Source organism: Anas acuta, chromosome 8, assembly GCF_963932015.1.
Source record: "Anas acuta chromosome 8, bAnaAcu1.1, whole genome shotgun sequence".
Classification (NCBI taxonomy): domain Eukaryota; kingdom Metazoa; phylum Chordata; class Aves; order Anseriformes; family Anatidae; genus Anas; species Anas acuta.
The window spans coordinates 23,427,622-23,452,784 of record NC_088986.1 but is presented as its reverse complement, the minus strand read 5'-3'; the positions used below and the strand labels follow the sequence as shown (position 1 = coordinate 23,452,784).

The 25,163-nt window shown below is 43.0% G+C and overlaps 1 protein-coding gene across 5 annotated transcripts in view; it reads right to left on the bottom strand.

The window, feature by feature from the left end:
- Positions 1-25,163, bottom strand: part of TEDC1 (tubulin epsilon and delta complex 1) — a 69,207-nt gene that overhangs the window by 25,539 nt on the left and 18,505 nt on the right. For all 5 annotated transcript variants that reach the window (XM_068690854.1, XM_068690853.1, XM_068690855.1 and 2 more), the window contains 2 exons: positions 24,006-24,176; positions 18,027-18,125 (listed from right to left, as the gene is read on the bottom strand). In XM_068690854.1, coding sequence (XP_068546955.1) covers positions 18,027-18,125; positions 24,006-24,176 — 270 coding nt within the window. The remainder of the gene's footprint in view (positions 1-18,026; positions 18,126-24,005; positions 24,177-25,163) is intronic.

Here is a 25,163-nt window from a genome sequence, read left to right as displayed (position 1 = left end):
ACACTTGGCATCACACTTACTGACTCTGCTAGTTTCAAGCTCAGCTGTTACAGGAAAGGTGGAAGAATGGGTTTCTGTCTCATTTTTCCTACTCTTAGGTGTATCCGCAGCACAAATGGCTTACCTTATAGGATGTGACGCTGGCAATAAACCCAGATAAAGACCTGATTAATTATTCAAGCTACAGCTAATGCTACCTGATTTTAAAGCAGCTTTGTAACGTGGTCATGAGCTGTACGTGACTGCAGTCCAAGCATGTGTTGTGACAGCTAACGAGGACTGAAGACTAGAAAGAGGAATTTTTCACTTTAAGCCTTTTAAAAAAAGGGAAACACTTAGGAAAAAATCCATGCACCACTTGCTTTCCCAGCACAGCTGAAAGAATATGGTTCTGTAAATTACCTGCTGGAGCTAACTGACCTTAACAGCCATCAGAGCTTCCTGAGCAGTCTCCTAAACTAAGGACTTTCAGGGTTTTTGTTTGTTTTTTTTTCTAAACTGTGCCAGTAGTCATGCAATACCCAACCAGCTCACTGGAAAGCAGCCATCTGGCTCACTTACCTATCGCATCCTCACCTTTCACTAAGATGCTACCATCTCAGGAATATCAGGCCAACAACCCTGTGCTCGGTTGTTGCAGCCATAAATCAGTACCGGGATGACTAAGCTGCTGATTTTAGCAGGGACGGTTTTCAACTAAGCTGGAAAGCTCTGTGACAGCGTTAGGCAGCCTGCAATACCCAACTTTTTAGTTTCTGCCCCAGGACTGGATGGCACTGCTCCTGGATGGCATATCCCATATCCCATGCTGTTCCTTTTACAGGTCTTGCAAGACCCTGATGTTACCGCAGCGCAGAGAATAAAGCATAACACAATAAAAAACAACGCTGCGCAAATATCCTTGAAATACCTTAGCAAAAACCATAAAAGTGAGTGTTTGAGGTGGAGAGGGACGTCAGACTGCATATCTGCTTGCCATTAATTTGGCACAAGGACAGTCCCTGCGTGACCCAGGCATGACTGGCTTTCACCCGCACTTGGCAAACGAACAGCTATCTGCCAGCCAGCTTCTTTCCCCCAAGCCTCATCCTTTACTCAAAGCTTCTAATGAGCATTTTTTGTTCTTTAACTAAACCATGCATTTCACAAATTTGAGGTCAACGGCACCCGTTTTCTTAGTACCAGTAACAGCTCACACAGATGCATCGATGAGCAGTTCCACTCCTGCTGCTCTGTAAACACCTCAAAATGCAAGACAAATTCACAAACTGCACCTAAAGCTGTCTCATTTTCACTGACCTCAGGACCCAGTTGTTATCATCCCTCTTAATGAAATTTCAAGAGGGACAGCTGCAGAAGACCACTGATATTGCCTCACGAATAAAGTGAAGCAGTAAGTCAAAAATGTGCCTCACACAATTATCTAAATGATGCTTAGGGGTAGCGTATGAAAATTGTCTCCCTCCACACAATTAAGTCAAAAGCAATTTCCTTCTTTTTTTTTTTTTTACTGGATGAAGTCACAGCTCTAAAATACTTACACTGAGAGAAAAGGTAATGGCAAATTCAAATTGCAAATCTCTGTGGAGAAGTGACTCCATAATGAACACAGAGAAAATGCTCTGCAGTAACAACTCCTCTAAACCATTGTAACGAATCCATCGCTGGTGCGAACGACTTGCAAGCAACAGCTTTTCTGCAGAGGCTAAACTGTGCTTAACTGAGATGTTTTGGAGCACTCTGCCAGGAAAGCGCAGAGCCATGCAGATGAAAGCGAGCTGCGTACAGAAGATGCCAGCATCCCCTGACGTGCAGGTGGGAGCTCCAGAGACAAACCCTCAGCATCCAACCTTTGGGAAACCGAGCTGCAAGAGGCAGAGGTAACGGTATCCTCCAGGTGGTTCTGGATACTCAGCAACAGGCCAAAAATCCTCTTCGGTAACCACATAATCTAACTTGCACCAAAGTCATTATTTAAACATATCTGAAATTATTTTTTCTGTGGAGACATTAATCTTTTTCGTATTATTTACGAGCACATTGCTGAATTCATTGATGCCTGCAGACTGTTACAGAAATCAATATTTAATAATTTGCAGCATAACGCACCCTCTTCATAGGCTAATTTCCAGAGAGCTCCCCGCAACAAACACTTCATCTCCCATGCCCACAGACCATAATTCAACTATCACACCAACTGCAAAAAGTATTTTTAATCAAAAATTGCTTTGTCTAAATGCTCCGAAAGTCATCCCATTGTTAGCCACACACACAAAACAAGCTCTCAACAATAAATCATGTTTCTTGGCTCAGAGACAACAGACTGCTGATTCATCACCTATTCACGCGTGACTGTAGACAGACAACTTGCACCGGGCTCCAGCTCACTGCAAACCTCACTCCAAATGCCAACATCTCTCAAGGATGACTCAGGGCTCAAGACAGAGCTGGAATACGCCAGGTTTTGGAAGCTCGGTATGAAAGGGGAAGGTATCAAAAGATGGTTTCGTGCTTCTGTTTAAAATGGAAATGGTTTTATTCAACTTGAATTTTGGAAAGCTGCATACTATTTCTGAATAACTAAGAACTGTATGAGAAAAGAAGTTCCTTACCAAGACAAGAAAAGGATAAATGCTCTTGGTAAAGGCAGATGCACCTAACCAAACACCAGATGAAAAAAAAAAAAAAATACAGCCCAGTTTCATTGCCTATGCTACCCATACAAAACTCCCTTGCCAGAAACAAGCAAACCTAGACAAATCAGAGCCCCTCAGCAGGCAGGCTGTTAGACGGATAACATTTTGTTTAGGACAGTACGTACACCCTGTATCGCACATCAGCAGGGCAAATTTTTGGGACCCCTCCACCAAAATGCAGAGAAAATCTTGATATCGTACCCATCGCTGGCTGGGACGAAAATCAGCACTGTAGGTGGACACACTCAGTGCTACAAGATTCAGTTCCACATTGTGATTTCTCCCGAAGCAAAGCTGGTTGAAACATCCCATACATCCCTTGAAGGCTGAAGCTAAAATAAATAGACCTGAAAACCAGCAAGTCACGCTGCAGTACTGTGAAGTACGAGGAGCAAAAACCAACAGCCCAATAGGCAGCCTCTAGCCACAAGGCAAATACAGATCTGTTCAAGTCATTTCACAGGCAGAGAAATACTGTTGAGGGTTGAGAAAGAGGAGGAGAAACACTGCAACACAACTATCCCAAGGCACATGGATCAGAAAGGCTCCTGGGTGACAAAGGTGGATGAGCACTTCTCCCACTGCCAGCTACGGACCCCGTAAGGGACCTTGACCAAAACTCTAATAGGATAGGGAAAGGTTCCCTGTGGCTGCAGGAGCAGGTATTTATCATCACCATTTCAGAATTGTAATGGCAGATTTTCTTTTTCCCCTGTGGTGCAAGGGAAGATCCAATTTGGATCTTCTGAAAATAAAAATACGTAAAATCTAAAATAGAGCAGCTTTGGATGGAGAGCGTAATTCCAGATGCTAGGAAATGTGCAAAACCTCCAAAAACCTGACATAAGAGACCTAACCTTTCCACTCAGCAGCACCGGTTTTATACCACCACGGCTTGAACTTCAATTGAGTTATCTCAGTTTTACATTGCTGAGAGCAGGGAATCAAACCACTAGTTAGAAACTTAAGTGACAACGATCATCATTATAAAACATAATTGCTATTTGTGGACGGATTTAGAAAACATCTGTTTAAAATGAAACTGAAAGAAAATGGGATTTAGAGCAAACAAAATGAGGCATTTGGCACATAAAAAATTGCACATTTCAGATTGCTAGGCAGTGAACTAGGAGGTAGTAGCAGTGCCACTCACTTGCAGGGGAGCAGGTCAACGAATGGACCACTTTGCATCTCTCCCTGAGGACATGGCACGTATTAAACACCTGGCAAAAAGATCAGGAAAAAAGACTGAAGTGCAAGTTTTATACTTTAACAGCCAAGAGCAAGATGAACGAGAATAGAAGCACACGTTTTCTTCCCCAAAGGTGTTTTTGATTTGGGGCATGTAACTTTGCATACCTGAGGAGCCAAGTTTCCAGGCAGTACTAAGTCCCTTCCAAGGGCAGTCGAAGCACATTCAGTGGGTACCCAAAAATCACAATTTACTTTAAGAAATGTCAGCCAGAGGATTTCAAAGGACAACATCAAATTGTATCACAGTACTGCCTGACAGCTGTTCATATTGTACTGCTATCCAGTACCCCCACATAGCTGGTATCAAAGAAAGACCATTACTCATCTGATTTTATTCAGACTGTTTCTGTACACAGAAGAAAGCATTATCCATATTCAGCTTTTTCTTTTTTTCTTCCCCCTGTATACTTGCCCATTTGACTGTATTTTTAACAGACCACAAAAACGCACGCAGAAATAGAAACGAGTCATTTCTAAACCACTTTTTAAACTCATTTAAATTCAATAAATTCAGAACTGAATGCTACATTGCTGAACAATTCTGATATCCCCGTTTCCCTATTATGTTCCCGCACTGGATGTTACCACCCCGTGCAGAAGAGCACGTCCCTTTTGTGCGTGTGGTAGCTGTCAGTGCTATCGTCAACAGGGGAATTTAGCCTTTTGGTTTCACCCTCCCCCCCCTTTATTACCCCATCCATCTTTGCCACCAGTTTATTATGCCTATCTACCGTGTCCTTCCTTAAGATCCTTATCCTGCATTTGGCAGTGAATAGACAAAAACGCTATCCTTGCATAAAGCTGAAAAAATGGCTTTTTAAAACCAGCTTGCACTGCCAAACACCTACTAAGCCGAGATTGGCATTTTTCCCTCCCCTCAAGCCTTCATGATTTCTCTTCAAAATAAAGGACCGTGTAGCACAAGTTGTGTACTGATGTCTCACCCTCCTGCTGGGGCTTCTCCGTAGGGGTTCAGCTGTTCTCATAGGGTCCTGAAGGACTGCCGGTCCTGAAGGAGCTCAGAGGCCAGACTCCTTGGTGGTCCTGAACCTTGGTATGAAGAGCAGTGACAACCAGGGCTCCCCTGCTTCTGCTTCAAGGGACAGCTCATCAAGGACAGCGCTTACCATCCTCCGTGTCCGGGTCTGCAGCCCACAGCAGCCAAAACCCAAGCTCTCGGCGCTAACCAATGTAGATGTTAAACAAAACACAACTCTCACCCAAGGACAGGGAGAGAAACTTGAAGGATGGCCTTCACCACTGGAGACCCAGAATTAGGGCAGGACATTCATGTCACTTAAACAACAAAAAGTTAGTTGATATGCAGATTAGCATAAGCATATCCAGCTGGATATGAATACAGTTTCTCCCAGCCCAGCTCTTCGACAAGCCATCACAGCCTACCATGCACGCAGGTATTTTCACACATCTTAATATATGCATTATTGACTAGAGAAACTACTTATTTGAAGTCCACTACTCTCCCTTACATCAATTGATTTCTCTTCATCTTAACTTAAAGGACTGTGTTAAGAGAAGCGACAAATATGTTTTAAAAGACCCACAACTCTGAAAACACTTGCAAAGCGTGAGTAGCAGCTGGTTTTACAGCTCTATTTCCTTGGTTAAAAACAAGATACCTGCCAGGAGAACTAAGTTAAGCTAACATAATGGGCCAACTGAACATAAAGTCTAATTTTAAAAGGCTATTGAAAAAAAATCTTTACCAGTCTCCTCTTAATCTGAGTTGCATTCACACCTCAAAAAAAATCAGTTCAGCTCTCCAGTAACAGCTCAGCTGTGAGCAAAGTCACTGGAATACATGAATTTAACTGCAGTTTGCTTCTTTAACTAGCATTAGCCTGGAGAACACAATAGCCCTACTTTGCTTGACTTTCCAGGTGGGTTACGTGTTGTTTTGAGGCAGTGGAAGCCTAGGCTGAACTAGAGGAAAGCAAAGCAGGCATTTTGCATTGAGATACCAGGGGAGGGTACCCAACATATCCGTCAGACTGGCCTGAATGCATCCATTTGGTCCAAGAGGGGCAACCTACACTGAGAAAATGGGGCTCTATCAGACATCCCAGAGTCCTAAGCATGGCCTTGAGGTTGAATTCTTCTGCACGGGGGACTGGAAGTGCTGCACCAGGCAGTGCTGAGTGTCCACGATAACAGAGGTCCCAGCTAAGGAGCAGAAGACCATCATAGCTCGGTGGCATTTCAGGATCAGCCTTCATTAACAGCCATACATTGGCACAAGAGGAAAGTGACAAGCCTGGAGTCCCTTTTCTGTTAGAAGCTAATAACTGGTTTCTTTTCTAGATGAAAACAGCAGCAGCAATGACTCCACAAGCATATTATAAAAACGCTCTGCACTCTAGTGGCTACTGGTAGCTTCGAGGCACAATTGAAGAGATGGGTTATGAGTTTTACAGCTCCTCACCTTACGATTTTGTTTCCTGAGATTTAATTTGTTCCTTCAGGGCCCAGTACCTCAGTTAAGATCCTCTGGGCTGGACCAATGAGACCCTTTCAGAAGCCATCACCAAAGAATGGCAGCAAGTAAGCAACTCTGAATCCAAAGTCTCTTACCAAGGAAGGTTAAGAGACACCACGATGAAGTAGGGAGCATATTTTGCTGTTAATGTGGAGACAAGACACACCTTTCACGCGGGTGTCCCTAAATAGCAGCTCCTCCTAACCCAGTGGCAGGTGGGAATTTCAGCAAGCAGCTTACATTTCCATCAAGAAAGCATTACCCAGCACCAGCTGATGACAAAGCACCTCAACCTTGTCTCTCCAATTTATTAATTCCAGCTGCATTGTCTCAGGTAAAATTATATCTTACAGTATGTCGCTGTCACAGCATTCAAATTCTGTTACGTGCGGCATAAAACAAGCAAAAGCACAAAAGCCACAATAAAACTAGTTGTCATCAGATCAGTTCTTCTGTCTGGCAATCACAGCGATGTGTCTCTATCAGTCAATCCACACGGCGCAATTCCTACCTCAGTGCAGTACGTATCTACAGTGTTTCAGAGATACCTTCACTTCTCACGGCTCAGGAGAATAAGATATTGCTGCTACACAGCCCAACAATTTATGGAGTCCGTGATGAACCACTGCATCGTTTTTCAAGGCCCAAGAACTCTACGGGCTTGGTCAATAAAATATACTAAGTAATAATTCATCCAAAAAAATGGTGATGGCAACTCCAGAACTGCAGCTCTATTAACTTTTTTTTTTTTTGTATGGATAAGTTTAGCTGAAGGCAATATTAGTGACAAATTGCAGCCTGGGGAAATTTTCAGATCAAGGTAATAATGCCATGAGGTAGAATGATTTGCTTTAGTGTTGCTATATAATGCTGCCAGTTCCTCCAACGGGACACTAATTGCAGCCAGAGGCCACCTTGCTTAAAAAAATATCTAAAGAAATATTTTAGCACTAAAACTGTCTGGAGTAATAAAAAAAATAAAGCATCCTTCCCAAGAAGGGGCACTGGGAAAGTGAAGCCAGGTACAGAGTTCAACAACTGAATGATTCAGAGCTGAGGGTAAGAAGCAAACAAACTGCTTGTCAGCTGCCAAGTAGAACCATGTAGATAGGAATGGACCTCGGGAGGTCTCTAACCCAACATCCTACTGGAAACGCAGTGCTCAAGGCTCTGCCCAGCAAGTTCTGAACATCTCCAAAAACAGAGATGTCTCCCTTTCTCCAGGATCTGCCTCCAGAGTTTGACCATCCTCACAGCAATTTTTTCCCCTCCATGCAGCCAGAACATCTCCTGTTCCCACTTGTGCCTGCTGCCCCTTCTGTCCCAGTGTACCTTTGGGAAGGGCTGATCCAAAGCTGCTAATTAAGCACTCAGCTCCTCCCAGCTTGACCTCTGCAAGTATTTTTTCCACTCCCAGCCCTTACTGAGCTTGCTGAGGCTCCCCTCATCCCGTTCCTCCAGCCTATCTCGGTCCCTCTGCGTGGCAGCCCTGCCCTCCAGCACATTGACTGTGCCCAAAATTCTATTTATTGCCTGCAAACCTGCCCAATTTTACACCCCTGTTATCATCCACTTACCCAGCCCATCTCTAACCGACTTGGCTATACAGATACAGGGATTTTCCCTTAGCGATACCCAAACACAGGCACATTCTCTGCCCCTACCTGCCTTTTTCAAAGCTCTTTAATTACGTGTCTCTGCCTCCTGCTGGGATGGGACACTCCGAGCTGCTTTGAAAGGGAGGCCCCAGCAGGATCTGAAGGGACTGAGGAGGTGGAAGTGCCTGTCCCAGAGCAGGCAGGACTGAACCGGCAGGAACAGCAGGCATCAGATGGGCAGGAAACCACTGCCACTGCAGACAGTTGCAGGAAAGAAGGAACACAGAGGGGATTGTTTTGATCATCCTTGTTCTTTGAGATTTAAAGCAGAGGTTTTGCTCCTACAGAGGTTTCTTTCTTTCTGCAGCAGGAGGAAGAGTCACTCCATACACTTCCAGCCTCTCTGCCCTCCCTAAATTAACTCTCCCATGGCTACACAGTCATCCTGTCTCCTGTCACCAGCCTCAAACCTCCACCCTGACTTCCAGCTCCTTCCTGGCTCACAGATAACTCCCTGCCATCTTCCAGACAGGAGCTGGGGGCCAAGTTCCCACTGCTTCAGGAGGGGGCAAAACCTCCAGCAGCAAGGCAAGAGGGACAGCCGGGGAGGTAGGAGAGGAAATCCTCACCCAGGACATCAGCTCTGTGCTCTGCCCCAACAGGAGAGCGCACAAAGCATCCAAAGGCAAGCTCATGCATACTCAACTGTGTGTTTTTTTCCCCCAAAAATTTATCCCTTCAAAAACTGACTCAATTTTGCCTTAGAAAGATCAATGTACGTTATCTGACATTAATTGATTGTTCTTGCTACTACGATGCCCAGCCGGCCAGAGCCTTTCACTTTCTTAAAAAGGAGCAGGAACCCAGCTACAAGTAGGCACTGCATAAAAGCAGCTTTGAAGCCTTCTGACCTCTAATCCTTCCTGATTTTAGATGTACGACAAGGGCTGCATCTGCTCTGCCTCATTTTTGCAAATGAATCTGATCTGCCGTTTCCAACAGGGCTTAGTAACTACTATGACAAGCCACGTTTTATGTGATAAATGTCAGCAAATGAACTGAAAATTAATCGTCTGTGGAATTTCGAGAGGAAAATGACACAGCAACCTCCCCCCCTCCTTCCATAGAGTGAGTCATTAAAATAAGGCAGAAATAAAATTCTTTGTTCTTTCCATGCAGCACAAGGTGGGCAGCACATGCTGTCACTGACAGCCTCTTTGCTCTCTTGGCACTTACTCTTTCCTTACAGCGAAATGAGAGAAGGAAAAAAATGTTATCTGAATCGCCGAGTGTTCTTGATTTTATTTTTAAATTGTTTTCTCAGTAGCCACTCTCCTACTCTGTAGGAAATACATGACAACAACCAAGTCATCCCATTTGTAAAACACCATCCACTGCTGCTCCAGTAATTGTAAGGCAGGGCTTGCATGTACATAGCTGGAAGAAATAAAATACAACAGCTTTTTCCAATTTCTACAACCTCCAATGTACCAAACCTCGAGCCAACTGAGCTGTCTCTGAGAAAAGCAACAATAAATAATAAGTACTGTAGATTTTAAAGGTGATCTAGGCAGTCCCAGTGCTGAACATCCTCACACAGAAGGAAAATGTGCTTTTCCTAGCACACAGAGCTCATCCTCCCCGCAGGCCCTGAAGCTCTGCACATCCCCATGTGCCAGACTTCACAGAGCACAGCCCCGCAGCAGGCACTCTGCTCCTGTCGTCACACCACCAAAAGACCAAACTAGGGATATGTAGCAAATAAATCTTTCAACCACCGTAAACCGTGGTGGTTTAAAGCCAGTTCCTGCTTTATCCTTCGGCTTAACTGCATCAGGACACCAACAGGAGAGCAGCACCCTGCTCTGCCAGCCCATTGGCATCACTGACGCACTCCAGAAGGCTCCTGACCCAGCTCATTGCACAGCACCTCAGAGGCTGTATTTCGTTTGAGTCTGCAGGTGATGCTCATATTCTTTCTTATTTGAAAAACCACCATAAAAATACCCATGCTTCAGATCATTCAGCTCCATCGAGATTTCCTGTGTGAGCCTCCAGGCCTCCTGCGTTTAGGTGCTGGAGCTGGGCTGTGTAATTCAGCACGTTGTAAGCTCTGCTCTCCTCTGCAATATTGTGTCAGTCCCCATGTTAGTTCTCAGCAATCTGACAACCATGCATACAAAACGTCTGAGGTGGCTGGAACAACAACACAAAACATTAAGTAATTTAACATGGAGGGATAAAAAAAACGACATTGGCTTTGACTGGTGGTGTTGTTCAGAGTGCAGGGTAGTAAGTCTTACACTTTTAATGCACAGTGCACTAAGATAACTGCTAGGGCTGGAAACTGAAGCATTCAAAGTTAAAAGCTGTCAGAATTCAAGCCACCTGAATAACATTAATTTGACCCTCCCATGGCTGTGAGGCCTAGCATTATGTGACCAAAATATTTCCCTTCATCGCCTGTCTCACTGAGGTCACAGAACAGCTGGCTGCTTTTCCTTTCTTTAAATTGCATATTATTCTGCCTGTTCTTCAGAGGAAAACCACGGACTTATTTGCCATACATCACTGAAATCCCATTCTGAAGGCAGAATTTCTTATCTCCCACATAAACAAGTTATCTTTCCTAATGACCCATGTGAGATGAGAGGTAAGCATTATTGTCGTTTTACAAATGGAAAATGAAAGCAAAGAGATGAAAGTAAAACGGTTCTTTTTCTTTTGGATACCTTAACTGAGACTTCTGAGACCTGATTTCCAGAGAATTTAAAAATGATTATAAAGCACTTCACGGATACATCTGCCTAACTCAATTCAACAGCTTGCAGAGATGCTTTAGGTAGTTTTGATCAAGTTAGCTCCTGAGCCAACACAACCGTGGTGTGGGGCCTCTGCTGATCAGCTCCAGTGATAAATCGAGGCAGCTGGCTCAGGATGCATTAACACCACTGACTCCAGGATCCACTCTAATACTTCAGTAGAGCTGTGTGCTATGAAGACCATTTTGGGTTCAGTCTGACATTTCTAAACGATGATGCCAGCACTGCCAAAAGTCTTGAAGGGCTCTAAAGCAGAGGGCCTACTAAGTTCAGAAGCTGCTACTCAACATTTCTACAAATTGTATCCCTGAGTATCAAAGTAGGCACATGAAAGCCAGGAAACATCCATCAGTGGCACGCCACGGAAAGTCTAGCTTAAGTAACTTGCCTAGTGGAACTTCAGAGGCACAGAAGTACTGTGATCTTCAGGACAAAGCTGCACTGGCTTGGCCACAAAGGCTTCCTTCCTCTGGCAAGGATTCTCCTACTCTTACCACTGCTTCATCTTCAGCAAACGCTTTCTTCACTGCAGTTATAACTTGGAAACAAGACACTCTGCTCTAAAAATGATAAAATAGTTCTGGGATAAGACACCACAAAAATTACAACTGAAGAAATGCTACTCATTACACTGCATCATCTTCTCTTCCTCCAACTTGGACTATTAATATATATTTGTCTTTAAATATGTTTTTGAAAATTCCCCCTGTAGCACCAGAGATATCCATTGATTATCTGCAGGATCACAGTCTCTAGAGATACGGGATACACTCAGACTCCTGCGTGAACAGACTATCTAGCAGCTGCAGCAGGTTGTGCACTGCAGCACTGGTTGCCCACTCAACCATTGCATGAAGGGGATGAAATATCTGCCTGCAGGCATGGAATTTCTCCGAATCCTGCCAGGTACCAGACACGTAACTCAGGTCTCTACAGACTCACCTTTGCCATTCACACCTCTCTGCCCTTACTCTCCCCTGTCTGGTCCTCACCTTCCCATCCATATTCAATACCTCCTGCCATAGCATCTCTTTGGTGCCTCACCTGGGTCTTTTTTCACCCAGATAACCCGAATTCATTATCAGAACCACCATCCCCAAGGCCCCACATAACACAGGTGGTTCAGGGGCATCTCTTCCAGCTTCCGTCTGACTTCACTGCAGGAGAGCCAGAGCAAAGCAGCTCTGTCCATCCTGCTCCCATTTTCCTCCTCCTGTTCAGAGCCTGCAGCTGGGATTCCTGACACAGTCCGTGTTCCTCAATGTTGGAATGGTTTAGTAAAAGCAAGCTAAAGACAGGAAGAGAGGAAAAACTGAGGAAAATATTTAGAAGGGCAAAGCACTTGCTATTTTTATTCAAAGCATTGTGGTGAGTGTAATTATGCAGATTCCAAACACTTGTCATAATTGACCTTTTCAAAACATGTATGTCCATGCGTCTAACATACAATTCATTGGTGAACCCTGAAATGTTGTAAAGGTCATCAGTTCTAGAACTTCTTCTCATTACATCACTAAAGAAATTAAGATGCACCTAGCAGCAATCACCAATGAAAACAAACTTGCTTAAAAAAGAGGTAGAATTTTTGAAGCATTGGTTTAAAAAAATAATTGTACCTTGAAAAAGTTCAGTAAATGGAAAAGAAAAAAAATACACTTGCTACAGAATGCATCAACTTATTTGTTCTGAAAATAAAATCCAGCAATGCCAAGGTTTAAAGATTCTGGTCACCCGAAGCCCTGTAAGCAGATTTAGCAAATGGTCAGAAGCCACCAACAATTCAAACTGAGTTTATTCTGGCAGTGTGTAGAGTAACTCTAAATCTCATTGTGTGCAGATCCTCTGGGGCTTGGCTGTCTCTTCCGCCCTATTGCTCCGAGAATTGTGTCACGGACCTCTCTATTCCTCTGGGGAAGGTTGTTCTCCACCTTTCTGATCTCATTCACAGAAACACAGCTTCTCCCCGCACTGAAAATATGTTCATGCCACAGTCTTTCTACAAAGAGCTCACACAGAGCCTGGCATAACGTTTAATAAGATTAATCTCCATGAAGATAGTCATGGAGAGATTTCAGAATATGCACAGAAAATACAAACAGACCACAAATGCACAAATACTCACAAGCCACTCTGCAATTACTCTTGAAGTTTGTCATATTTTCTGTGCAGAGTCAACCTGTGAAATTTCAAGTATTTTTTTCTTCCTTTCAAGAAACTGAAACACAATAGGTGAAGGTGTCCTGAATTAGAACAGTAGTGAAAACATATAAAATACGGACCCTGTTCCAGGACAGGATGACAGAATATGACTCTTATCAAGGGACTGAAACAATGAACATTTAAGAAAAAAAAAAAAGAGCTGAGGGACAGATCAGGAGGAGCATAACAGAAGACGATGAATCTACAACAATTTATGCCAATGAAGACAACTTGTCTTTGAAGCTCAAGGTCATTTTATCCCCAAAAAGAACAGACCTTTTTTTTCTGGAATTTGCATGCAGTACAAGCCTTCACCTCCTGAATTAATCTTCCACACAGCAAAACCACGAACTGTAGCACAAATACTACTTTTTCCATTGGTATCTACGCTCTTTCAGTGTTGGTTCAAACACTTCTTTTACAACAGTCAGAAGGACATCATAAAATACGAGATGGTCCCATAGCAGGCTCTTTGAAATTCAAATAAGGCTACATATCCTTCAGCCCTACCACACAAGGCCATAACGGGGCTGATTACAGCAAGCACACTACACGCACTACACACTAGCAGAGGTCTGTGTCAAATCAGCGATGGGACACAGTGTCAAGCTTCGCAGCAGGGTTTTAACTGCTTATTCTCACCTAGCGCCTGCCTGCAGCGCCTGTCACCACCAGGAATATTTCATAAGGTCCCAAACGACCACTATAAGGACACCAAATTTAGCCCGGCGCACAGCAGCTGGAGTCATCCTGCCACCGTTATTCCATTTTCATCCAGGACAGTCAGCAACTTAGGATCCATTTCTGGAGATCATGTAATACTGGAGTAATTGTTCGGTAACCAGACGAATGACTTGCGTTAGATAACTTTTACTGCTCAGCCTTCCAGGAGGTGGTGCTGTTACTCGGATAGAAATGGACTAAAAACTTGCACACATCATGTTTGTGCACTGAGAACACTGGATGATCATACCATTTAACATGCCTATGCAGACAAAATACTCCAGCAGATCAGGAAGATTTTATGCCAAGAAGTGCAGGAGCCCACAGGAGCATGCACACGATGCAAACTGAACACTTAATTCTGTGCAAAGCAACTTTTTAAATGCATTCCACATTTTTAAAAATTCAAAGCCTATCAAGCCCTAATATTCCCAGCCCACATCTACTTGTTCTGAAAGGCACAGAAGCTCTTTAAGGTTTGAATTCATGAACAGCAATAAGTTATTCCTCACAGAGACTAAACCTGTTGTGTCGCCCATCTGTATCAGCCAGCTGGGACAGATGTTTTTAACAGAACCCGCCCAAGAGATTTAGTGCCTACAATCAACTCACCTTACAACTTGATTATTTACCCTCTGAATGTCCTGAGAAGAAATTATGGAGTCCCACCTGACTGAAGGAAGCAATATACATGGTGTTCGTTGACATCTTCTACTCACACGTGAACAACCCAGAAAGCAGACTCACGCTACGCCAACACCATCCTATCCCAGCCCACCCAATCTCTGCTGCCTGGAGAGCTAAAGCTCACCTGAATTTTTTATGGGTGTGGAATTGACCGTGCATAACGTACACAAAGCCAGACAGGCTATTTGTTTGGTGTTATTTACTTCCTACCAAGGACCTTAGATCCTTAGGCCAAAGAAACTCCCCTTAAAACAGGTTAATAATCAACAAGTGTAAACATTTTCCATCAAGTTTTGAAGCAAAATTATTAGCTATTCACACCCCAGTTCTATGGCTTTCTCTGCACATCAATTTGGCAGACAGCTGCATTATTTATTTGCTGACACACACAGTAAATCGATCTACTGGCATTTAAAGGTGTCGTCTTTACTCATTACTGTTTCAATGACCTCTCCAACGCTGCCAACATTGCACCAACGACCTGAGTTCTGACTACAATTTTTAATCTTTGCTAATCACAAAACCAGCAAGACTGAATTCCACGCATAGAGCGATATAAGAAGAGAGAGAAGGAACCAAAGGAATAGGCTGATTTGCTTCAAAGTTCATTGATTGCTAGACGTGCTCACAGTTTGATGAGAAACTTAATTTAATGACTCTGAAGGGCAACATACATTTTTCAAGCTCCAAGTACAACATCAGAGCTGGTGACACTGCAGTGCTGAATTAAGGTAGGTGGGCTTCATACACAAGGAGGGGATTATATCACGTTGGGATCACAAGTCTGAAAAACTACACAATCTGTCCCACGTCACAGCCACTCCCTACAACATCTTAGGAAAGACACACACGTAGAGGATACGAACTAACAGGAGCATGCACACATCCCTGGAAATGGGATATGGGTTGAAATAACATCCCCCATTCATCAACATCTCTTGGTGGCACAGGAATCAAACAAGGCAGTGACCAATGACTCAAAACTGCACACGCAGATAACCACAGCCAAGTCAAACTGCAGGAGAAGTTGGAATTTTGATCGTGCCTCACCAGGGACAAACATAATTAAAACTATTACACTGGGAACGCTTCCAGCTCTATGAACCTGCCAAAGACGTTTATGATGATAAAAGACTAATAACATCCAGTAAAACCCCTGTACATAAAAACATATCAAAAGAGTTTTATTGTCAGAAATTCAAGGGAAGAACATTTGAACGAATTAAAGTGAATGTGCAACTGTTATAGAAGAGGGGTGGCACGACTTCTCCGTTTCATAAACTGAAGTTCAGCTTCACAGCTCTGTATTCTAGCACGCTTCCCCTGTCAGAACAAACATCTCTTGTTTTATTGCAGGTCAGAACATCTTATATCAGGATATTATAGATGAAAATGAACTCTTGGCTTCAATAAAACCAGTCCAATGTCCCTTCTGTGACGGCTGATTTTTTATGCATTTCTCTCTTTGAGAGGTGCCTAACATGAGAAGGAATGTACAACACCATCCACCATTACGGGGTGCATTACAGTAAGAAATGTATATGCTTGCTCTCTCTATTGATACATGCAGCAGGTTATTATTTGAGGTGACATTAACTGAAATGTCATATTACTCAAAGAGGAAAAAATTACTTCACAGTTTTTAGAAAAAACATTTGGCAGAGTGCTGCCATCTGCACCAATATTTGAAACCAAGCTATTCAAATATGCATAATTCACTTAATCTTATGAAGATATTTGAAAATTAGGCTTTTCACTATGTTTTCCAAAGGAGCAGCACTTTGCATACTGAGTACTATACCCATCTGGAAAACTGGCACTTGCAATAGCCTTGCCTTTTCAAGCCCACAACACCTTGTTATATCGGGCTCTTCATACATACCAAGCATCTGACTTCTGGAAGCTGCTCTTTGGGAAATAAGGATAAGGGGAGACAAAAGCTACTCAAAGGGTGACAGTTAAAATGTTAAGTCTCTTGAAAATATGTGTACTGAAGTGTAGCGAGGACAGCCTGCAACTTTTCCTTTCATTTTAGAATCAGGCACAAAGGAATGGACTAGAGGAACCCCTTTCCTTAAATAAGTTGGAAAGCTTCAAGAAGTCACAAATTTCACAGCTGACAATGCTGAGAAACAACTCCAATTTTGGACCAGTCCAAGCAGTAAGTGACATAGGAAAAGAACTTCTAATACACACACACTAGAACTGGAACTTGTTTGGGGCCTGTTCAAATGGTAAAGTCTTCCACTTCCAGATTTGTGGTTTTAACCCAAGAAAGGGAAGAGCATGCAAAAAAGAAGACTTTTTGAATGATTCATTGACTGAGCTGTCAAAACCAAACAGGCTTCATTAGAGTATCATTATGCATTAGTGTATGCTTCGGTATGCTGTGACAATTTCAGAATTAGGCTTTGGAAAAAAGTGGTTGCAAAATTCTTCTACACAGCCTAGAAGTTTCTTGTCCCAGCCCACCAGACCTTTCTGGACACTTACTAAGCTCAAAGTCCGTAAAGTATGGGCCTCACAGGACCGTGCTGCTGTCTGCTCTGAGCTGCTGAGCAAACCACAGCAGGAGAATTGTGAAGAAGAAAAAAATCTCAAGCTGACCTGGCCACTTGCTCTAGGAAGAAAACAGTATTCCAGGAAAACATTCTAAACAGCTGAACCTCTTCAAGAGGCTGGATGCAAACGGTTCATCCAAAGAGTACTCAGTGATGAAAGATTAATGTGCACTTTACTTTAGGGAGTTTGAACATAAGACCATCTCCCATCTTCAAATCTACTTTCCTGAATTTCTGTGTGTGCAATATTTACAATGACCATTTTGACTCTTAAGGTGTCAGCAGAAAGAGTATCTTCCTTGAGTAAACAGACGTGATCAGACTGCAGAATCATGCCAAATGCTGATTTTGTGAGGACCAAAGTCTTAGATTTCAATCTGGTTTTAGTTACATATAGAAGAACTTCCATGAACTGATTCGTAAAACAAATGCATTACATTGTACTAAAACAGGCGAATTGTACTACTACAAACAATAAATTGAAACATCTATGGTAATCAAATATTTGAGAGCAGCTGAAATATATCCTTACAGCTAAAACAGCATGCTAGGAAAAATAATGTTGCCCTAGGAGTTTCGGTCTGAACACAGAAGAAAATTCTTTTTCACTTCGCAGATGACTGAACATGGAACCAGGTCACTCAGACAAGTCACAGCAGTCGGCCTGCTCATCTAGGATGGGTTTATTCTACAATCCTTTTCTTCACTGGCACTTTCAGTCAGGTCTCTCCCCACTGCCTGTCTACCAGATTTTGCAAAACCCAGCCTAATATCCGTCTTCTGTACCCTTTCAAACAAGGGCAAAACATTTGATATGATAAGGATATTTGATAGGATAAAAGTTCTAAGTGAGAAGACAGACAGTTCAGTAACACAAGTCTTTAATTCTGTTGGAAATGGTTAAAAGCATTGTGAGGAGTGCAGTCTTCTGCTGAACCATGTTTGTCTAAAGCAAACTAAGTGTCCAAGTATTACAGAAAAAGCATTACCTGCTTGTAGTTCTCTGGCTGTCTGATGAGATCCATTTCTGTGACGGAAAGATGTCCAAGGATCTGGTCCACATGAGAGCCACTAGTGAGTAAATGGATCTGGAACAGATTAAAGATATTTGTCAGTATGACGAGCAGGTCAGTAACAACACTGTTAGCTGCCATCTGACGGCTGCACGGATGCAATGGTGACGTGAAGCAGCAGCTACAAGCCCATTCCCAATGGATAAGCACAAGTCTAGCTACTACCACCACCAAAACAGACCTCTTTAAAGCATTCTGCAGGGACTCATGAGCACACTCCACAAAACAGTCTGTCCAACACTATTACACGAAACACATGTGAGAATTGCTACTGTTGTCACCACAGTAAAAGTGAAAGATTGCTCTCTTCATTATGTCTCTGAGTCTTTTTCCCTGTTTCCTTGCTACACGCACTCTTGAGTGTAGCATGAAGGATAAAAACATTTACATAGATAGCAGAAGTCTTAACAGGGGTAAAGGATACCCTCAGGATAATTTGCCATTTATTCCTTTAAAGCAGGAAATGCTACCTTGTTACAGCAAGATTCTGTTTTGCTGCTGTATGTTCTTGTTTTTCTCTTCCCGGGACCTTGTCCCAGCTGCACTGGTGATGGTGTCATCAATTACTCGACGAAGAAGCTTCCCAAGTTAGTCAAGGGAACAATAAAAAGCAATCCCTCCTATACAGAGCTGATCCCTTTGTTACTGTAATAACTGCAGCTGCCAAACAAGATAGCGGTGCACATTTGTCAGACAATCGCTCATATTTCATTAATATTTCTGCCAGAAGACAGAGAATGCTTCCTGCTTTTCTTTCTTTATTCTAATATGAATTTTATCATACACTTGGGTATTGACAACTATTTTAAAGTTGACAGGCACTGGGCAATTATCAACCCTTCCTTGAAACTTAGGAATATTTTAGCATTCCTTTCCCCAAACTCACTTCTGGTGACAACCATCTGTCACATGTGCAAAGCTATGCAAGTTTAAAAATAAAAAAAGCACCTCCCCACACAATGTTCTTCCTCTCTACTCACCACTCCTCTCGGCTGCATTCTTGTGTAACTGCAGCAGCAAACCCCTTGGGCCCCAGCACCGGGGCTGAATTTCAACCCCTCTTGCAGCTAGGCTACCAGCTAAAGCCCAAAGCAAATACCCTAACGCTGGAAATGCTACTGAGACAAAAGAAATGGGTGAGAAAAGGGTGAGAGACAGGGCATGTGTAGCTGTCGCTGTGCTCAACGGGAACAGAGGAGGCAGGTTCGATTTAACCTTACACTAACCTTCTTTGCTCCAGAGTACAGGCACAGTTCCTCGAATGCCACTTCTAGGAAGCTTCCCATCCCAATTCCTAAATGCCTGTGAGTTTAGGCAATTTGCAAAGAGATCAGCTTGCCTAATCCATGTAAGAGAAGATGAAAAAGGGACTTGTTCATAGCTCACACGCGTGCACAAGAGGAAAAGCTTCTACTGCACTACAGAATGCACCATTGAGATCTAAGGGCAGATTCACGTTAGGAAAACAAAGATTTTCAAATACCAAAAATCTCAAAAGAAGATTTATTTAACCAATGCAGACATTTACAGCAGACTTCACACCAAGATATAGGTGCACCCAACACCTGCAGCTCAGATCACTCAAATCACCAGTAACGTGGTCATCTCTCAGCATCAGTCTGCCCTGTTATTCACAGCATCAAGACTTGTCCCTGCCCCTTTGCTCCTTTACTCTATCAGATATATAGACACCACCAATCTAATCCACTGTAATACATCTTATTTTATACTGCTTAGTTTAAAGCAGGCACGAGGAAACACTCCTTTCATTGGAGGTATTTCCCAGCACTGCTTCGCATCCCTCTTAACAGAACACAACTCTTGCTCTTACAGTTTCCAAGCACATTACAACCACCGTAGTCATTTTACCACAATCTGATAACAACAGTTATGTTAGAGTCCCTCTTCTATTGTCAGGAACTCCATTTAATATCGTTTTATTCCTACTAACCTATGCCCATAGTCCACAATCAGATATCTACCTGCTTAACAAAATTCACATCTTAATTCAGCCCAACCCTCCCCTATTTCAGCTGTAATTTGTCCTAGTTTTCAGTGGATAGACGATAGCTGAAAATACCCACAGGAAATCCATCAGCTTTGCAGAAACTCCACTATTTCTTTTTACATGCTGATTGCGGCACAATGAATTTTTTTAAAAAAAGACAATTTTAAAATAATCAGGTTCCTACCTCTTTGTCTGAAACTATACAAGGCTTCTCATTCACTTTTTTTTTTTTTTTTTAAGGTAAAGTGGCAATTCAAGGTCTAACAAAAAACAGCTGCTCTCCCCTATGAATTCGAGAGGGATCAAAAACCTGGCAGATATTCCACTGGTACTTGATAGAAAGAAGAAGAAATGGAACAGCAGGAGCCACGAGGCGTGCCTTAATATGGTAATTTCTCCCTCATGCTTCGATATATTTGAATGCACACCAGGTAAATAAGTACCACTGAGAATTTTGAGGGAATTAAGGTAGAATTGCTCTATTATACTTTCAAAGCAGGCCAACCTGCCCATGTCGAGAAGCCATTATACCGTTATTCAACAGCTCACAGCCTCAGGCTGCAAAGCTCCTCAGCACCAGAGACGTTAAGATTTCCCTGAGGAGGTCTCCATCCTCCAGCAGGCCACGTGTGTGTGTCTGTGAGCTCCAACAAGCCTCCCGGGAGCTGCAGGCACTCAGAGCAGCTCATGAGGGCTGGCAAGGAGGAGCAGCTAGTCTGAGCACCTAACGAGCAGTTAGGCTGTAGATCCAGGGAGGCTTCCCTCCTCACTAACCCAAATTGCTTGCTGCACGACTTCACGCCATCAACCTTAAGCTGCTGCAGACAGGACAGAGAACACGGGGTTCCCAGCGATCCCATACTCCAGAGATGAGGGTTTCAGTTACTGGCTGTGCACTTTAGAGAAAGAAGAGTCAGTTATGTTTCCATTTCACCTCCTATTTCCCTCCTACCATTCCTCTTCCCTTTCTCCAGGCAATACAGCACTGTTTCATTATGACATGAGTCATCACTTGTAACCTGAAAGCACACGTCCCCCATCACCTCAGCAATTCAGTATTTTGTCCACAAAATCACAGAAGAAAAATCCTCTTGTGTATCTTCAGTCCAGCCCCTTGCTCTGACAAGGCCTGTTGTCAACACATGCATGCAAGTTTTGCAAACCTTTGAGGATGTTAATTGTTCATTATCTCTGTTGACCTGCTCCAACGCTGCCCATCACCCCAAACATGCTTTTTCTAACATGCCTGAACCAGCTATGCTACCACCTGAGGCTCTTTTCTCTTAGTCTGTCATCTGGTACTACTAAAAACAATACAGAACCATCTTCCGTGTAACTACTTGTCATATAGCTGAAGGCAGCGATTTGCTGGTGCCTCCCACATCCAGGCAGCACAAACCCAACTCCCTCAGCTTCATCTTGGAGACCACGTTCATCTCAGCTAGTCCTTCACCATCTTGGTAGCTTCTTGTTGGATCCTCAATAAACAATTCTCATTTCCAATAGCAATATCCATGCTTAAAAAATAGCGTGGCAAAGCAGTCATTTCCTGAATGAGAACATTCTCCAAGCGTGATGCATTTTTCTCAGAAAGCCCCAAATAGAGAATATGGTATTTTAAAGCCTGTGTGAGTCACAAAATGAAATCTGTGGAAGTGTCGCCACTGCTTGGCAAAAACCATAGCTCATGATCAGCAGTAAATAAGACTGTTTCACAGCTGAGATGCATAACCTGGTAAGTTATTAAACAGAGTAAAAGCCATAATTATCATTTTGTAGAGAAAGCCCTCTACATCTGTCAGTGTAATTAAAAATCATAACACTCATTAGCCTGTCGCATACCATGTTTGTGGTTTCTATGAGAAAAGCAACAGCTCATACAGGTCATATTGGATCAGCTCAGTCCTGTAACAAAGCAGAGTAGCTTAAAAGTTTTAAAACTAAGTTAATGCAAAAACAAAAGTTTTCTATAAAGAATCAGAAAACATCAATTGTTGTTTATGCAGCTGTTAAACTGTACACGTTATGTTTTGCGGTACCATGAGAGTTAACATTAACGTGGCACTGTAATGAAATCCCGTCCAGTCACTTTTGCCTTTCAATTTTTCTGCTTTTAATTCAGACTAAAACATAAATCAGAGCCCTGCAATTTATTACAGCTCTGAACAGAACTCCCACAGTCACACATACATACTTCACCATGCATAGTATCGGTGTGTGATCACCACTGGAGGAGCTGGACTCCAGTCCATCCTCGGGTGGAGAACTGCATCATATTTAACCTGTCTCCTATGTTCCTGACTGCATCAGTCCTAACTTTAACATTTTCCCTCAGGTAGCCAGAGGGGGAAAAGAGCCCAGGTTTACTGCAAAGGACAGTCCCCATAGGAGGTCATCATGTCCCCTGTCAACAATTAAGCAGTGGTGCCTAATCAGCACATCTCTTCCTTTCGGCGCCCGATCTGGACCATGAGAGAGTGTCTGTTCTCGAGGCCCCTGGTTTGACCTGCTCTTAATTCTTTCTTGCTCTCATTAACTGCAAGCTGAGGTAGTGAGACTGCCTAATGATTTGTTACTGCCACCTCCTAGCTCAGTCAGAGCACTGATGATGAGTTACGGAGATATTTGCCTCACCTACCATAAAAATCAGCGTACCCAAAATAGAGGTAGCTTTTCAAGGGGAGGAGATACCAATCATTTCATTTGAGCTTTACATCATTAAGGCATCTCTCCCAGCAGCATCACTGTCTGTAATCTCAGCGCAAAAGCCGAGGATTGCACCTGCACTTAAAGTGAATTGCTATCTTCCTTTCCAGCTCAGGAAAGCACATTCACTGTGGGCAACAAGAAGCTAAAGGTTACTTTAGATGCTGCACACACAGCACCTGATCTTTCCCTTGGGCTGTCAATCAGACATCTTCCCCAGCAATCAATTCATGTAAAGAACAAAATGTAACCTCATTACAGTTTTCAGCATTGCTCTGTCACATGCAGGATTAAAGCCAAGAAGGCATCTTCATTCAAAAGCCTCTTGTTCTGATTCTGACGACTTTCTGATGTGCCTTCTTTGAGAAGTTTCTTAAACCTGTTCTTAGTCTCAGAAAGCTTCTGGGTACAACACCAAGCTGATCCATACAATTACCTGAAGAGATGTGAATGCAGAAGGTGGGGGGGGGGGTAAAATAAAACACCACTGAATAACTTTTAGGAGTATTTTTATTTATTTATTTTAACTTGTCTCAGCAGTCGCCACTGCTGTCAACTTTGGGCCTACAGGTTGTTTCTATGCTAAGCAGACATGGTGCTCCCAGATAGCTGCATTTCTCACACAGTCACATAAACATTGTTCATGAAGCGGAACAGAACTGGAATCTCAGCGATGCAGAGTGCTATTCTATCCTGATTTTAAAAGGAGGTAGGTTTTCTGAGTTCTGTTTGGATGCACCCTAGTACTGCAGAAGGGGAATCTGCATTTTGTTTTGCTGCTATGACTTTCAACACCTATGCTCAACATTTTGAATGCACTCTTGTGATAAACTAACATCCAGAGTCACAGCTTGGCTCTGGGAGCCAAATGCTCTGTCATGCTTCTAGCAGGCATTTTCTGAGAAACATGGAGACAGCTTACCTGGCCACAGAAGTGACTAATATGCTAACCTGGAAGGGAAACTTTTATACAACTATAACCTTATGAACACAGTCCGTGCTTTATTTTCTCATTGTTCTGCCCCACTGGGGAAAGGTGAGGGTATTTATATTTAGAGTAATTCACTTTTATCTAGAGAAAATGCCGAACTAGCAACCAAGAATAATTTATACATGTAGCACTAGCTGACGAGGCTTTTAAATAATAAACAGTGCCATAGCAGGTTACAGGAATCATTTACCTGATGTAAAAGTTTGCATTGCTCTTGGTGCTGAGCATGCAAACTCCGCCACTGGAACCTCAGCCTCCCATTTAGCCACTGAAGGTATCGAACGTCAACTCTGTCTTCTGGCCCATATTCAGGTGCTATTTCAGTTGTACCCTGCTCACTCTGAGACAGATCATCTTCACACTGAAAGCAGAAGAGAACACCAAAATATTTTAAGATAGCTTCAACATTTTCAAATCAATCAGTAGTGAAGAGCATACAACACAAATGGGGCAAAGAGGAAAAAAAATTCCCCAAACTCCAGCAGGCAGAGAGCAATTACAATCTCCTAGAAAACAGGACTGGGAACAGCCTAAAGGAATACTGAAGTCTGGAATTAGCATCAGCTTCTCAGCTAAAATGTGGTGAGCTGTCTCCTCTCTTGTCCTTCATTTTCCATACCCAGGAAGACACAAAGAGAGATTCTGAAATACTAAGCATAATTTTCATTCTGCTGCAGCCAATAAATAAGCAAACAAACCAACCACCTTCACCTTGTGGATGCAATTTCTCCTTGGCTAATGGTACAAAGCAAGACATTTCTGTCATATCGCCTTCCCAAGGAACACGGAAGGAATTCCAGCTCCCCCAGACTTGCACAAGGAAATCATTCACATTTACAAACAGACCTCCTTCTCCATTTTCAGCTAAGACTGCAGATTGCAAATGAGTAAGAGAGGAGCACATGGGCTGGCCCACTTCTGATGTCAGTAACACCACTTAAAGGTGGATCTGTCAACTTCATCCAGCCTGAAGGAAGTACATACAGTAAGCAATCCATAATTCTACAGCATATAAGTAGAAATAACACAGAACTGCAAGGGCCCAGAGGTTCAGAACTGGCATTCTCCAGCTAAGAAAGTGTCTCCCAGTTGGATTCAACACGTTCTTTTAAGTAGAAACTCAAGAAGTCTACTTGAAATATGACTGTTTTCAAGAAAACACTTGAGCAGATATTTGTACCCATAGACCTCAACGGTATTTAAACATATGTGCTTCCCTGCTTCGCAGACTTTCACCTTCAATAAAATCTTACTGAGATTCAGCTGGCAGGCAAAGCTGCTTCCAATTTGGATCCGCAACTAAAAATGCAAACTGCAAAAATGCAGAAATAAGGCAGTTTCAATCTTG